Source organism: Cydia fagiglandana, chromosome 9, assembly GCF_963556715.1.
Source record: "Cydia fagiglandana chromosome 9, ilCydFagi1.1, whole genome shotgun sequence".
Classification (NCBI taxonomy): domain Eukaryota; kingdom Metazoa; phylum Arthropoda; class Insecta; order Lepidoptera; family Tortricidae; genus Cydia; species Cydia fagiglandana.
This window is the reverse complement of record NC_085940.1, coordinates 12,730,341-12,745,067: the sequence shown is the minus strand read 5'-3', so window position 1 is coordinate 12,745,067 and position 14,727 is coordinate 12,730,341. Positions and strand designations below refer to the sequence as shown.

General features: G+C 39.4%; 1 protein-coding gene across 1 annotated transcript; it reads left to right on the top strand.

The window, feature by feature from the left end:
* The first annotated feature begins 10,475 nt into the window (after window positions 1-10,475).
* On the top strand, window positions 10,476-14,433 carry LOC134667671 (large ribosomal subunit protein mL62). The gene is made up of 5 exons (XM_063525091.1): window positions 10,476-10,741; window positions 11,341-11,442; window positions 11,867-11,950; window positions 12,888-13,057; window positions 13,575-14,433. Exons 1-5 carry the CDS (start codon window positions 10,589-10,591, stop codon window positions 13,666-13,668), a joined length of 603 nt encoding a protein of 200 aa, XP_063381161.1. The 5' UTR covers window positions 10,476-10,588; the 3' UTR covers window positions 13,669-14,433.
* The last annotated feature ends 294 nt before the right edge of the window (window positions 14,434-14,727 follow it).

The window sequence follows — 14,727 nt, the reverse complement described above, 5'->3', positions numbered from 1 at the left end:
TCTCTCTAATCTCTACTAGCAAGGTCAAGAAGTTGACATCAAGTTAAAAGAATAAGTAGCTATAATTGAGAGGCTATGAGAATTCATGTGCACAGTGCTATATATGATCATAAAGACAGCTATACCTACTACCTATGAAGCAAATTCGAAAGTTTACGAATGGGTGTACAAAAAATACTAAGTCAGTCGAAGGCTTACAAATAAATAGGTGTTTTGCTGGGTTTGGCTGGTTCATTTACAGCTTGCCACATCATTACCCACTACTTGACGCGCGTGCCTCCGCACAAACTATGAATTACCATTGCTATTAACATAGCCCAGTCGAAAGCTTAAACCATTGTAGCTGTACTCGTATACTCGTAAGACAGAAGTTAAGTAAAGTGCTAATCATAGGCCGCATTTATAACTGGCTCGTCTTTAGATTCGGCTCTCCGTAGGCTGTACAAGCAATTGGAACACGAGCAGAATAAGTAATCGGTACACCGGTAGGATGGTGGTGTGATGGTTCATGACTACAAACCATTAACGGAGGATCGTCACGCACAATTGACGGACAGCCCTAATATATCTTGAATCAGCTTGAAGCTCACGTTAATGTGACAAATTCTACAAATAGGGGTGTCATGAACATGAAACATGATATATTTTTGAATTCGTAAAACGCTACAAGTACAAAATTATCTACGTGCATCTGTGGTCACGCGATATTTGTATATGTCATACCGCTGAACGCCATGCGTGCAATACATTTGTAGGTAGGTGGGTAAGTTACACATTTTTGCTTCGACTATGAATAATGTTACTTATAAAATATTAGCTACGATTCATACTCATGTAATAATAGACTAGGTGCCATCGTATAGAAATGTTGATGGTTTTAAGGGCATGGTCGAGTGGAGCAAAATTAATGGTTGTGCTCGACCGGCGGGCGCGGCTCATTGCGTCTGTCTTCAGCACGCATAGCACACGAATAGCCTTTTTGCTGACTGTTAATTATGAATTAAAAAAAATCGAAAATTATATCCCTAGTAATTAAATGATTAAAACCCAAAAAGTCTCACACGGCTCACACCTCACCTAGAAAGGTATAATCGCATGTGTTTTTTGATAGTATATACATTTGCCGAGTATATAAGTGGGTTCAACAAGAGAGATAGGTCCAACGAATTCAATTATCGTTGAAAAACCGCAATGTATCAAAAATCGTATGCGATTATCATTCCTTTCAAGCTTCCGATCTCACTTTTTTCACCCTTAAGAAAGGAACACAGTTCGTATGTATTACAATACTTTTCGACCTGCTATGGCAGCAAAGTACATATAAGAAGTAATACTTGTCTAAGCACTCTACATAAGTAGTAAAACTCGTCCTCTAGCAACTCTGCACTCAGAACAAAAACAGTAGCAATAGTAGCATGCAACAGATCATCGAATCTATAATTAGCCCCATTTGCATGTCCAAGCGCATATCTCGCGGCAATTATTCCCAGAGTTATCTACGCAAGCCGAGCGAAAGGCGATGCGCCGGCGCCGATAGCAGGTAATGGTTTGATTGCAGTCATTTAACACTTGGTTTGTGGTGTTGCTCAATTTTGTTGTATTGGCTTTTCTGGCTGCTTTGTTTGTGTTTATTAATATGTTACGGGTACACATATTGATGGTCTGATACTGTGAAGATGAGATAGGAGGCAGCACAATTATGGGAACGACTGGAACGAGGAAGTAAAGGATGAAGAGATTAAAAATTTGTAACAAGTTTCCTACTCGAGGGAGTTAAGTATTATGTACCTAGGTAGGTGTCGCATCTCCCTCAGTGCACAGAGTATAGAACCTATTCTAACAAGGGCTTTTTATTTCGACTAACAAGGGGACATTTCAAATAAATCCACCATTTTTGCTATTAATTAATGATAACTATGATAAGGAAAAAAATTGCAATCTTGAGGCTTTCTCTAGTTCTTCTCAACTTCATCGATTCCAAACACGATTTCTTGACTTTCGCTCGATTATAAAAAAATCACAAACACAGGTCTAATAAAACGCACATTAAAATTGGTAACCATTTATGGAAAAAACCTAAAAATATAAAAAATTGCTTTCTAAAACTGCGCAATAAAATTTTATGTTTGATCGAACTCATCGATTTTTTTTTGTCAAATGTACCAAAAAAATTAAATTACGAATCATGATAGGTGATGACTGATGAATTAACGTATCTGAAATGCCTGAACCCACGGGGGGCAGCAATAAAATATAAATAGTCATTTGTTATTGATAATTTGTTTGTTCCATTTAGCAAGGCTGATGATTGATTTAAAGATAGTAGGTAGACACGCTGAATGGTCGATCTCATAAAATGACAATGCAATCAATGCAATGATAATGTAGCATGCTTCGTGTGACACAACTTTAGTCACAGGTGTTACGCAGGTATAATAATTATTTATTGACCAGAATAAATAATTTTGTAAACTATATAATAATAAATATGTACTAATACCTTGGTATGTCACAGTCGTTGGGTATTGAGGACGAGGGTATTAGACGGTCGGTGAAGGAGCGCTTTTTCAGTCGGCTCACAAAAGTCCTTAACAGTCTTTTGTCAGGAGGCAACAAAGTGCGCGCCTTCAACGCCTGGGTAATGCCCCTACTCACATACTCCTTTGGCATACTAAGGTGGACTCAGACCGAGCTGGACGCCCTGGATCGCAGGGTCCGATCACTGCTCACCACACATCGCATGCTACACCCACGCTCGTCAGTTATGAGATTGTACATCTCACGGAAGTGTGGAGGCCGAGGCTTCCTAAACGCCAAGGATCTCCACAACCGCGAGGTGTACAATCTCAGGAACTATTTCCTTAACAACGAGTGTGGGATGCATCGTGATGTGGTGGCAGTAGATAGGAACCTCACGCCGCTTTCCTTGGCAAACGAGAACTGGCGCAAACCTGTGGTACTAAGTACTGCGGATCGCAAGGCGGCATGGGAGAGTAAGGTGCTACACGGGCGGTTCTACAAGGCCCTCACGGGACCCGACGTGGACCTGCTCGCGTCGGTGAACTGGTTACGATTCGGGGACCTCTTCGGAGAAACCGAGGGTTTTGCCTGTGCAATTGCAGACGAAGTGATGATGACGAACAACTATCGGAAATATATCCTGAAGGACGGTACGGTCGACATTTGTCGGGCATGCCGCCGTCCCGGAGAGTCACTCAGGCATATCATTTCCGGTTGCTCTCATCTTGCTAACGGCGAGTACTTGCACAGACATAATCTCGTAGCCAGGATTATTCACAAGCAACTTGCCCTTCTATATGGCCTTGTGGACCGCGAAGTTCCGTACTACAAGTACTCACCTGCGCCTGTTCTCGAGAATGGTCGTGCCACGCTCTATTGGGATCGATCTATCATCACTGACAGGACTATTGTAGCCAATAAGCCTGATATTGTGATAATAGATCGACCGCAACGTCGGGCCGGTGCTCGTTGACATCACCATCCCCCATGATGAGAATCTCGTGAAGGCCGAGAAGGACAAGTCCAGTAAGTACCTAGACTTGGCTCACGAGATAACCGCCATGTGGGATGTTGATTCGACGATGATTGTCCCGATAGTCGTTTCAGTGAACGGTTTAATAGCGAAGAGTCTCGACCAACATCTCGAGAGACTCTCGCTAGGTGGTTGGATCAAGGGACAGATGCAGAAGGCGGTGATCTTGGACACGGCGCGGATAGTACGTCGGTTCCTCTCTCTGCAGCCCTGACCACCGGTAGCTTGGGCCTTGCCCCGCTGCTGGCGGCACCCTAGGTTAGGTTTTTTATAATGTGTTTATATGTATTTTTTATTGTTTTGTAAGTGTTTTTATATTTTACTTTTATATTCATATTATAAAAACCCTAGCCTAAGAGAAATGATGAATAAAGGAATAATAATATGTATTTCATTCAAAAATTGTTAAAACCTACTAAGTGAATATTTTTGCCAAAAGAGGTTTTATTATCTCATGGATTTCAAACTTTTGGGGATGAAGATGAAGGATGGACTTATTTGGAACATTATACATCATGTAGATCTCTTAAACTTTTTATAAAGCGGTGAGGCATCTCATGCTATGTCTATGAGACAATACATACTGTTATTGTTAGAATGATTATCAGCGTAGCTTTTGAAAATCATCGCGGCCCTATCGTCAGGGGCAGCGGAGAACATTGATGGCAATATTGGCAATTGGCATAACATACCATCGCACCGTAACGACACTAAATCAATCTTAATCAAGGATACGAAGGAAAACCTCACATACGAATGTTAATGGGCTGAAAGTCTTGCATTAACCAATTAGCTATCTCCGCCTACCGTTAAAACCATAAAATGTGGCATTTCAATTTAATCTAACATCATTACCAATCTAAGAAGAGCCTTCCCTGTTTCACCATACCCTAAGATCTGGGTCTAGGTACGCTGGTAATTAAATTATAGGCCAAACAAGAAGAGCGTGAAGCTGTGAGCGCAGCAATGTATTTTATAACAATTTTGGCTGCAAACGATATAATTAAGAGATTTTATTGCGTGCTATTTGAATTTTATAAGTGTGCTTTCACTGGGTATGGAATATACCTTCACATGTCCACCAACCGTGGAGAGGAACATTTTGGTTACAAGTAACTCTTTTGTGTGGAAAATAAAGAAATTGAAGATACTTTACCTAAGTTTGAGTTTCATTAGCACGCTCTTAAAACATACTGGATCTTTAATGTAGGTAGGTATTATATAGAATAGAGGTAATATCTATACTGTAACTCCTTAAATATAGGTTTAAAAGCTCTGCTTTTGAATAGCTTGGACCAAATAGATTCAGTTGTGTCCATTTATCAATAAATCTATTATTACAGTGATTTTCTCGGCCGTTTATCGATCAAACTGCGTTGAAGCGTTGTTATCGGCGAAGATTGAATCTCTCGATCGAATCAGCGAAAGTTTCTACGTGATTGAATTGCTGTGAAACGGGCCAGGTAATATTTAACGGTCCTTTCGGAATAAGAAGCCGAGATGCACATACCATTCAGTGCGGGACTAACCGCGTTCAGATAAGTTATTTACACCGGCAATCTGCAAAGTACGGTTCGCTCTTACTCGTATACACGCACGCCTACCTAACTAGGTATATGATGTTCGGAAGATTGTTCATAACTTTAATTGTGCTTTTATAGTTAACTAACTATTTTGGGTCAGCGATCCAAAGAGAATCTTGGCCTCCGAAACGAGAGCATGCCACCTGTCCCGATCCTGCGCAACTTCGTGCCAGTTACTGACGCGAAGCTGAAGCAGATCCGCCGCCATACTGTCTTCCCAGCGATACCAGGCCGCGTAGCCAAGATGCCAATCGCTAACGCTCCGTAGCGATCGAAACGCAACTGTCACTGTCACACTAATGTGGAAGAGTGATAGAGATACATAATGCTTTTCGTTGTCGAAGCGATAGCGATTGTAACCTTGGCTAGGCGGCCTGGGCCGACCCACCGGACGGCTACCAGTCGGTCGTCCCAAGAAGACCTTCTTGACAGCCCGATCCTCTCCCATTCTGAGTAGATGACCGAACCAGCGAAGTCTGTGCGCTTTCGTTTCGCCGTTGATATTGGGTTCGGCCACTAACTCCTCGATCTCGTCATTTTTCCGGATCCTCCAGGATGCCGTCATCTCTCTGAATTGGTGCTTTTATAGTTAAGAAAATTAAATTAGGTTCCACATGGGGATATAAACAGTAAGACTCCCCTTTGTGAACCGGTTCTCTGAATATTTGATATCCTAAAACTATAAAGCTTCAGGGACATCACAGCTAATCTATGAGGATATAATAGACGTGAAAAAATACTTTCATCCTAGGTGTGATATTGTTCGCATCCTAGGTGTGATATTGTTTGCAACTATTTCGAAACTCGAGTGAGCTTTTAAGCATTATCTCATCCACATTTCACCATTTGGAATTTTCTGTTATAATACTTATAATTTCGTGTCACGCATATATGTAAATAATTATGTAGATGGAGACTCACTGTGGACGCCCTCTGCCCCATCTAGGGACATAGGATGTTAAGTCAAGTAACACATATGCAACGTTATGTCAGTTATGTGGAGTAAATATAATATGCTGTGTCATTTTCGCCTACACCGAGGCTATTCATAAATTACGTCATTTCAAATTAGGGGGGGGGTCTAGACATCGGATGATGATAGCATGAAGTAGGAGGAAATGGGGTCATTCGAAGCATGATTTTTTGATGATTTTAGGGGGGGGGGGGGCAAAAATCGTAATTTATGGACAGCCCCATCTCAAATATGCTCCAAATATGAACCAAATGAAAATCCGTTTCTCGTTATCGCTTTTATAAAAACTTGTTCCCACCTTGTTCCTCATTTCCCATCTAAATTCGTATGGTATCGGTACGCCCTTGCTCTATGACGGAACAGGAAAGCGCTAAGATTCAAAAGAAAATATTTTCATATAAGGAAAAATAAGTCAGAAATATAACTAAGACGTTGATTTAAAACTGTTTCACGTCTGAGTGATGTGTAACACTGTTTCTTGCGGAGCAGGCGCACCGAATGCGGGGAATTCGGAAAGCCGACATACTTGGGTGGCGTGCGCCGCGACGCATTATCATAATTGATGAAAGCAGCCATCTATGTGGCGATTTAGTTTTGTGTAGTATGCGCCAAATGCACAGTCTATTATTACTAAGTATGAATAACATTGCTCGTAGTCGATAATTAACAAAATTTCATAGCAGTGCTCTACTTTCGTAGTTTTAAAAAAATGTGCTTTAATCTATAGAGAAAAATTAAATTAATTAAATGGTAGGTATATCAAGGAGATCGTTCATCGTTCACTTAGGTAAGTGAACTACCTACTTCAGAAATAGGCACAATAATACATTCATATAAGAAGGAGGGAGAGGATACACATAGGAGAGGATAATAGGTATATATTTGTTATACCTACTATTAAAGAAGGCCCCACAGGACCGTGGAGTGGCTAATGGAAATTTATTCTAAGAGCCCTCTATGTCCCGAAAGTTGGAAAACATACCTACCTATTTAGAAAAAGAAGTTAACTAGATATATACCTAGATTATCAACAAAATCCGCTTTGGATACTGTCTGCTAGGATATCGTAGATTGTTTAACTTCCAATCTTAACTGCTGATTATTACACTGAAGTAAGAGTGTTGAGATTTCATCATAGGTATTGTCTGAACTTTATATCTGAGGTTAGGCTAAAAACTAATGCAAGCGTTTTTTTTATCTGTCGATTGAACAGATACTGCAGCAATAATTGACAACAACAGAAGGCGCGGCTTTCAGGTTGGTCAACAAAAACCAACGAATTCTTAGTAAAACCCACGAATTCTGAGAAAAACTGGCGAATGCGGCGAATCATGTTTCTACTACTGCAATATATTTGTCAACGTAAGCTGAATTATCACGTCATATTCATATCACGTAAAACGGTTCATTAGCTAATATATTTCTTTGATTTCAAGATTTGCGTGTTTCTCGTTACACATTGTGCCTAGTGGCCACTATATAAGTGACCATAAAGTCGCTTCGTTGTGTTTCAGTTATTTATTACATCTTGTCTTTATTAGGGGAAAGTATTTAACATTCTTGGGCATAAGTTAAAGTAGCTTCGGGCACGCACCTTCACTATGTAAGTGTATCACCAGTAAAATCAAAAATTCTTCCTTCTTCCACTAGTTTTTACGAAAGCGACTGCCATGCCATCTGACCTTCCAAACTAACTAGGCGTTAGGTAAATTAGGCGTTATTGGGATTAGTACAGTCATTCACCGAAAAGCGACTGGTAAATATTAAATGATATTTCGTACATAAGTTTCGAAAAACTCATTCTAATTTTTTGACACCATGGTATTGAAATTCGGGATTCTAAAATAGCCGAAAAATAACTGGAAGAAGACTCGAACTCCCATGAGAAGATAGAGCCAACATACCTATACCTACAAAGCAAGAATTATGATGTGTGGACAAGAGACCACACAGCGTGCTCATAAAGTCACACTATCGCTCCGCTCAATTACTTAGTTAATAACCAATAACAATCCACAAGATAATACAATAACAGGCATTATGCGACGCAAAAAACATTTTCTAAAATTGCTCCACACAATGTTGCTGACGATGTACTTAATTGAAATGTTAATCTGTAATTGTACGGAGTTTCACTGTGTTTATCTCACATGGCAACACTGATTGGGGGCTGTACCCGATTATTTATTGCCAGGCAATTGAATTTAGCTCGTAAATGAATGTGCGGAGAGCAAAGGATTTTGGAATGCGCATTAGCATTACTAATTATGAACTGTCTTAAGTTATGCAAATGGAAGTGGAACGAAACTTCACGAATTTTGATTGCGCTCGACGAAATTTAACTTCTGTGAATTATGTACCTATACATATTTTCATAATAAGTATTTGACATTTGTCTACATATGTACCTAATTTTCCTCATTGCTCGCACAACTAGTACAGTACCAATCAAATTTTCAATCACTTACAACCTTGTCATAGCTTGTAGTACCTAACAATATCTACACTAATATAAAATTCCTAACGGCTTCCAATTCTCACCATGGCAAACTTCTACTTTTATAACGTGTGTGTAAGTTAGTGTTACTTCTACATTAAGGCAATATTTTCTTACAAGAGTTAGCTAAATTAATGAATGTTGTCAAAACCGATTAAATTATTTGTCTGGAGCGGAGCAACGGTAGATGGCGCTGCGGTGCAGAACGGTCCTAATTAAACCAACTGGAGCGTGAAGAACCGTCTTCGCTCGCTGCGGATAAGTACGGTACAAGTATTATTCGCAGTATAAAAATCACTCTGTTTGAGAAGAGCGCTAAAACTGGGCTGTGCTTTTTCAAGAACCCTTTGATTTCTCACTTTGATCGGCCTACACAGTCACCAAACCTGAGGGCCTACCGCGAACCACGTTCGACGTCTTGCCTCTCTGCCGCACTTGTAAATTCGTACGTAAGTGCAACAAGGAGGCAACACGTTGAACGTGGTCCGCGGTAGGCCCTCTGTTGTCTGTTTAGACAGCAATGCATAAATCGTCTGCAATAGACACGTACATCCGGTACAATGGCTGGTAGCCGGGATATTAGATTGCACCTAGTTCAAACATTATGGTGCTAACAGACGGGAGTACCGGACCGCGACCTTGGTCCGGTCAGCTTATTTCTTTCTCGCTTTCAGTCATAGCTGCTAGCTGCATGCTTAACAAACGTACGGCGAACCACCTTCCACTCGATACTAGCAGTAGCACTGGCTTAGCTTAGATAACTTTTAAGTATTACTTACTTTACCTACTCTTGTTTGGTTTAGGTATTAGCTATATACGCGGATTATTTTCTATAGGTTATGGGCTCAGCACGCCTCGGCTCCTCATCATAATCTACCACCACTCTCTGCTTGGTCGTTTATCAGAATTGGGTTTTTAATTATGTCTTAATAACTAAGTACTTTAAAAATGCAGATCTGTACAAACACAAATAAATATTATTCTTATTCTTATTCTTACAAACCTACAAGTTAGAAAGTATATAGGTAGTATAGGTGTTACAGGTAAGTATACAAAAGTAATCAACGACTAAAATTGATGTAGGGACATGCAAAATTAAGAATCTATTGAAGACAAAATACTGGGAAGCATATTTTAGTTTAGTGTGGATTACAATCAGCGTGTTAAACTGACCACAAAAAAATAGAGTTTTAAAACGTTGCATATTCATTCGCACTCGTAGTTTATCTGGCGTTGTCATGAAAAATATCTGGAGATTTTCGTAAAATTATTTTGAGTTTCCCTTTCTGCATATTAACGAAGCAAAAGTCTGTAGATCAAATTCTCCGTGAATACACACGCGATTAGTATACATATTTGTATTAATATATTATGTGGAGCTAACCGAATCAAATCTAGGCTCCTCATTCATTGATGGTACCTAATTAGCGTAATTTTATTAGTGATATAAGTAAGTACCTATGTACTTGCCAACATATTCATCCGTATTAAAAAAACGTGGAAAACAAATTATCTGTAAATATCTGTCTCGTTATCCTCAGATAAATCTTGTATTGATAGCGTAGCGTAGATGTGGGTTTTGTTGTAAGTACTTATAAAGACGGAACTTTAAAGAACCACGCCATCTAGTGGGTAATTTGGTAACTATACTGTTGCAAACCCACTTTGTGAGTAGACAAAGGCGGGAAATTCAAATTTTCTATGGGACGATTCTAACCCTTCGCGCCTACATTTTTTAATTTGCAGCTCTTTTCTACTGACGGAAATTGCTTGACAGAGTATAACTATAAAATCGCGGAGTTTTTACTGTTAACTCAAACAGCGCACTTGACAGCTGAGCTGACTGACATTGACGTTTCATTTTTGAGGTTATATTTCGCTTTGGATCGGTAATCAATAAAATGCAATTTATGCTTAGTTTTCAATTAGAATTGGTATAAGACACAGTAAACATAATCGATAGTTTGTCTTATTTCGGCAATATGGCGTTCGCCCCGTTGAGAGTGGGGTTTATACAAAAAATTGTTCAGAATGCATTCTATACTACTATGAGACGACCTATGGCTTACAAAAGCGCTATATCTTTGGAGACATTGTACCCTAACAGTTCTTTAAAACTCAGCACTCCCTCGTTTGTAAGTAGTCTTATTATTATAGATTAATCTGGCATTGTTACACTATCTTAGATGGCCATGGGCCATAGTAACTTCTAGTTCTAGTAAGCCAAAGTGGTTGTAATGGGTAATAACATAGATTAATGTACTTTCTTTCTTTAATTGTATTTAACGGCCTCCTAGCCTAGTCGGTAGTGCCCCTGCCTACGAAGCAAGAGGTACCGGGTGCGAATCCTGGTAAGGGCATTTATTTGTTTATTACACGAATATTTGTAAGTTCCTGAGTTGTTTTCGTTTTCTATATATATGTATTTTTATATATGTATATATTATACATATCGTCATCTAGTACCCACATCACAAGCCTTATTAAGCTAACTATGGGACTAGGTTGATCTGTGTAAAATAGTCCTATAATAATTATTTATTTAATTAAGACTGTTGCCTTTTCTTTGTGCAGTTCACAATTATATCCATAATTATAAAAGTCACATTCATAAACAGAACTTTCTTTTCTTAAGTTGATGAGTCAACATTTTTTTTGTCAGTTAAGCATTCCTTCCCTGAGACTGTACATATAAGTCAGAGTGATTATATTTGGGCAATCCAATAAATTACAGAATGCTGACCCAAAGGAGAAATTCTCCGGTTTCATCCCTATGGAAAAACTGGACATCACATACAGCGCCAGCTCTGGGCCGGGGGGACAGAATGTAAACAAAGTGAGTAAAAAACAATCATTGTAGGCATCTTACACTGGAATACTAAAGATTCCTTTAGAAAATGCAATCCTTGCACTGCTATTACATGCCAACTTTGTTATGTTCCAATATTTTGATAGATTGGTGAAATTTGTTGTACTTACTCCAGTTGTCAGTAACTTAACTGCTTAGAATTTTTCATTGAGTGTGCTTGTGTCACCGCCAGTATGAAGTTACATGAAGACCATGAAGTTCTGTCTTATTTATCAGATTCGATGAAATGAGCTGGATATTATAAATCAGACTATGGTGGTTAAAAGTTTAAATAAACTTGCACCAGAAAGTACATTAGTAAGATTGATGAAAGCTTCTATTTTCCTGTCAAGCAAGTATCTATCACAATTAAGCCTGGGTGATTTTATTTAGTGTCTTATTATAATTCCAGGTGCACACCAAGGTTGACCTGAGGTTCAAGCTGAGTGAAGCAGACTGGCTGCACCCAGAAGTGAAGGAAAAGATGCTAGAACTGGTTAGTGTTCAATTATTAAATACTGGACAAGTGCGATGGTACGTAAATCTTCGTGCGCGAGTCCACGCATTGCATCCATTACGCAACAACGACAAAAAAATCACGTTTGTTATATGGGAGCCCCACTTAAATATTAATTTTATTCTGTTTTTAGTATTTGTTGTTATAGTGGCAGCAAAAATACATCATCTGTGAAAATATCAAAGTGTCTAGTTATCGCGGTTCATGAGATACAGCCTGGTGACAGACAGACGAACAGACAGATAGAGAGATGGACAGTCTTAGTAATAGGGTCCCATTTTTGCCCTTTGGGTATAGAGCCTTAAAAATTACTATTTGTTGTTATAGTGGCAGCAAAAATACATCATCTGTGAAAATTTCAAGTGTCTAGTTATCGCGGTTCATGAGATACAGACAGACGAACAGACAGATAGAGAGATGGACAGTCTTAGTAATAGGGTCCCGTTTTTGCCCTTTGGGTACGGAGCCTTAAAAATTACCTACCAGGTGACTTGTTTTGGCTTATGTGAATCTAGACCACAAGCAATCTACATCTATTAAGAGATTTGCAGTATTGATTATATGTATTTCGACATGTTTGTTGTAAACACCCTAACTTGCAAACTCTGTAAATGGAACACTCAATTGACATTCGCGTTATTGTTAACCTTTTCGCCGCCACGTCAATGAAGTAATAAAGTGTCTTCAGCACCATGTCAAAAATTGCTCGTATACAAACCTGACCAAAACTACGACTTGATATCAAGTCGTGGCGTGTGGGGCACGAAATGTTCGGACTTCATATCAAGTCAATGGCGGCGAAAGGGTTAAAACCTTGTCGGAATGCACAAAGGTTGAAATTGCAGCCGCGCGGATAAGTTGACGTCTTTCGCCAAATGATTAACAGCTATTTCTATGTTTTTATTCATAATTTCAGCATGGGAAGAAATTATCCAAAGAAGGGTACCTGATCATCCGCTCGGACGCCACGCGTTCTCAGCAGCTCAACTTAGCAGACTGCCTCCAGAAACTTCGCACTCTTCTGAGGGATGCCGCCGTCACGCAGCAGACGCCATCGCCGGAGACGCTCGAGAAAGTTAGGCAGAGGTATGATTCAAGTATTCTTTTCCGTTGTTTGGATTGTCTTTGTGCATATTTCGGGACAGACAGCAGCAATGATTGTATTTCTGAAAGAAATACAATTTGTTTTTGTAACCTATTCTAAATTTTGAAATCCAGAGTAATAAACGCCTCTTGAAAAACTAAATGTAATGAAAGTGTTATGATTACGGCCCAACTCGATCGCTGATATTGTTCCTATGGTACAGTGGCTATCAGATATATCGGAGCACCCAAGGCCCTCACAAATATTTGAACACGCCTCCATTGTCAAGGCGTTAAAGTGCCTGTTCATATATTTTTGACCACCTCCGCAGCTCCAATATATCTGATGGAGACTGTACTGTAGTGGCACAGAGGCCTTTACAGCACGACACGTCCTTCCATACCCAGCAGCGCTTGTACTTGTATGAGTGTGTAAATAGTATCAATTACTATCAATCATTCATAATTCGTTCCTTTGACCTATACAGACTTGTAATTATTGACATTATTTTGTTGACAGACACCTGAAAGCTGCGCGTATGAGGGTGGCGCTGAAACGCGAGGACGCAGTGAAGCGCGCGCAGAGGCAACCGCCGACCGTCGTCGACTTATGATTCTTCCACTAATTGGCCGCGTTGCTCTAGGCTACAGACTTCAAGACAATGGACTAACACCTATACCAATATCAATGAGAACTTTCTGATATACAACACTTAAGCGCGCATAAAGCTCTGTGCACACCGGGTGCGTCTGCACAGAGCTTTATGCGCGCTTAAGCAAATATGTAGAGTTATTCTTATTGTCACTTGCAAGCAAAAATAAACGTACAAATCTTCCATGTCTAATGAAATGTGAGGGCCAAAATCACCATGCGAAGACAGTGATTTTGAGTCGTGAACGTTGATGCGACTGTAATAATTCAGAAACGTCTTGTTTGTGCAGAGTGGCGTATCTGATATTGTGTATATAATATGTAAAACAGCAAAAGCCGCTGAGGACAGAATCCTATGTTATTTATGAGAGGATCAGAAAACTAGGTAGACTAAAAACTTCAAATTAAATGTTCTATTAAGTGTTTGTCCATCGCCATACCGTCTGTAGGCCAGTGTCTAAAATCCTCAGCTATTTTGAAAGTCATTCAATCAGTAGTGTGTTTACTGCCAAAGTTACCTTGTGGTCCCTGAACAAGTGGAAAAACGTCCGTAAATAAAACCAGACTAATAAAATGACTATCAAAATACCTTGAGAATTGGTGGCAGTCAGCCTGTTTTTGGCTGCCAAACGCGTCCAGTTACCATTACCTTTAGTTCTTCTACTTTGAATGTAATGTATTTAGCTTTTAGATAAAATATGATAATAAAGTTTAAAATTGTTTATTTTTACTGTGTTACTTTTTACATGACTGCCCAAAAAAAAAAGAGTGTATTGTTTTCAGCGTTCATGTTTGTATGTATATATTTTTTAAACGACTGGTTTTCGAAAACGAATGTAAGGTACTTATCTAAAATAAAATCAAGCCATAAAATACTTCAAATACAGATTCAATTCAGAACGTCTGTCTCACTCTCTCCCACGAATGTCAATGGCAAATTCAAAGTACGTTGATCTGATTCGCGTGTGCGTGCTCGTCCATACATAAAGTAGGTATGGAAATAGGCGCAAGAAGAATTCAT

Excerpts from the sequence above, each read along its gene's own strand:
- LOC134667671 (XM_063525091.1), top strand. The coding sequence starts at position 10,589 with ATGGCGTTCGCCCCGTTGAGAGTGGGGTTTATACAAAAAATTGTTCAG. Across the intron at positions 11,443-11,866 it reads GGGGACAGAATGTAAACAAA|GTGCACACCAAGGTTGACCT; the intron begins GTGAGTAAAAAA and ends TTATAATTCCAG. Across the intron at positions 13,058-13,574 it reads CTCGAGAAAGTTAGGCAGAG|ACACCTGAAAGCTGCGCGTA; the intron begins GTATGATTCAAG and ends TTTTGTTGACAG.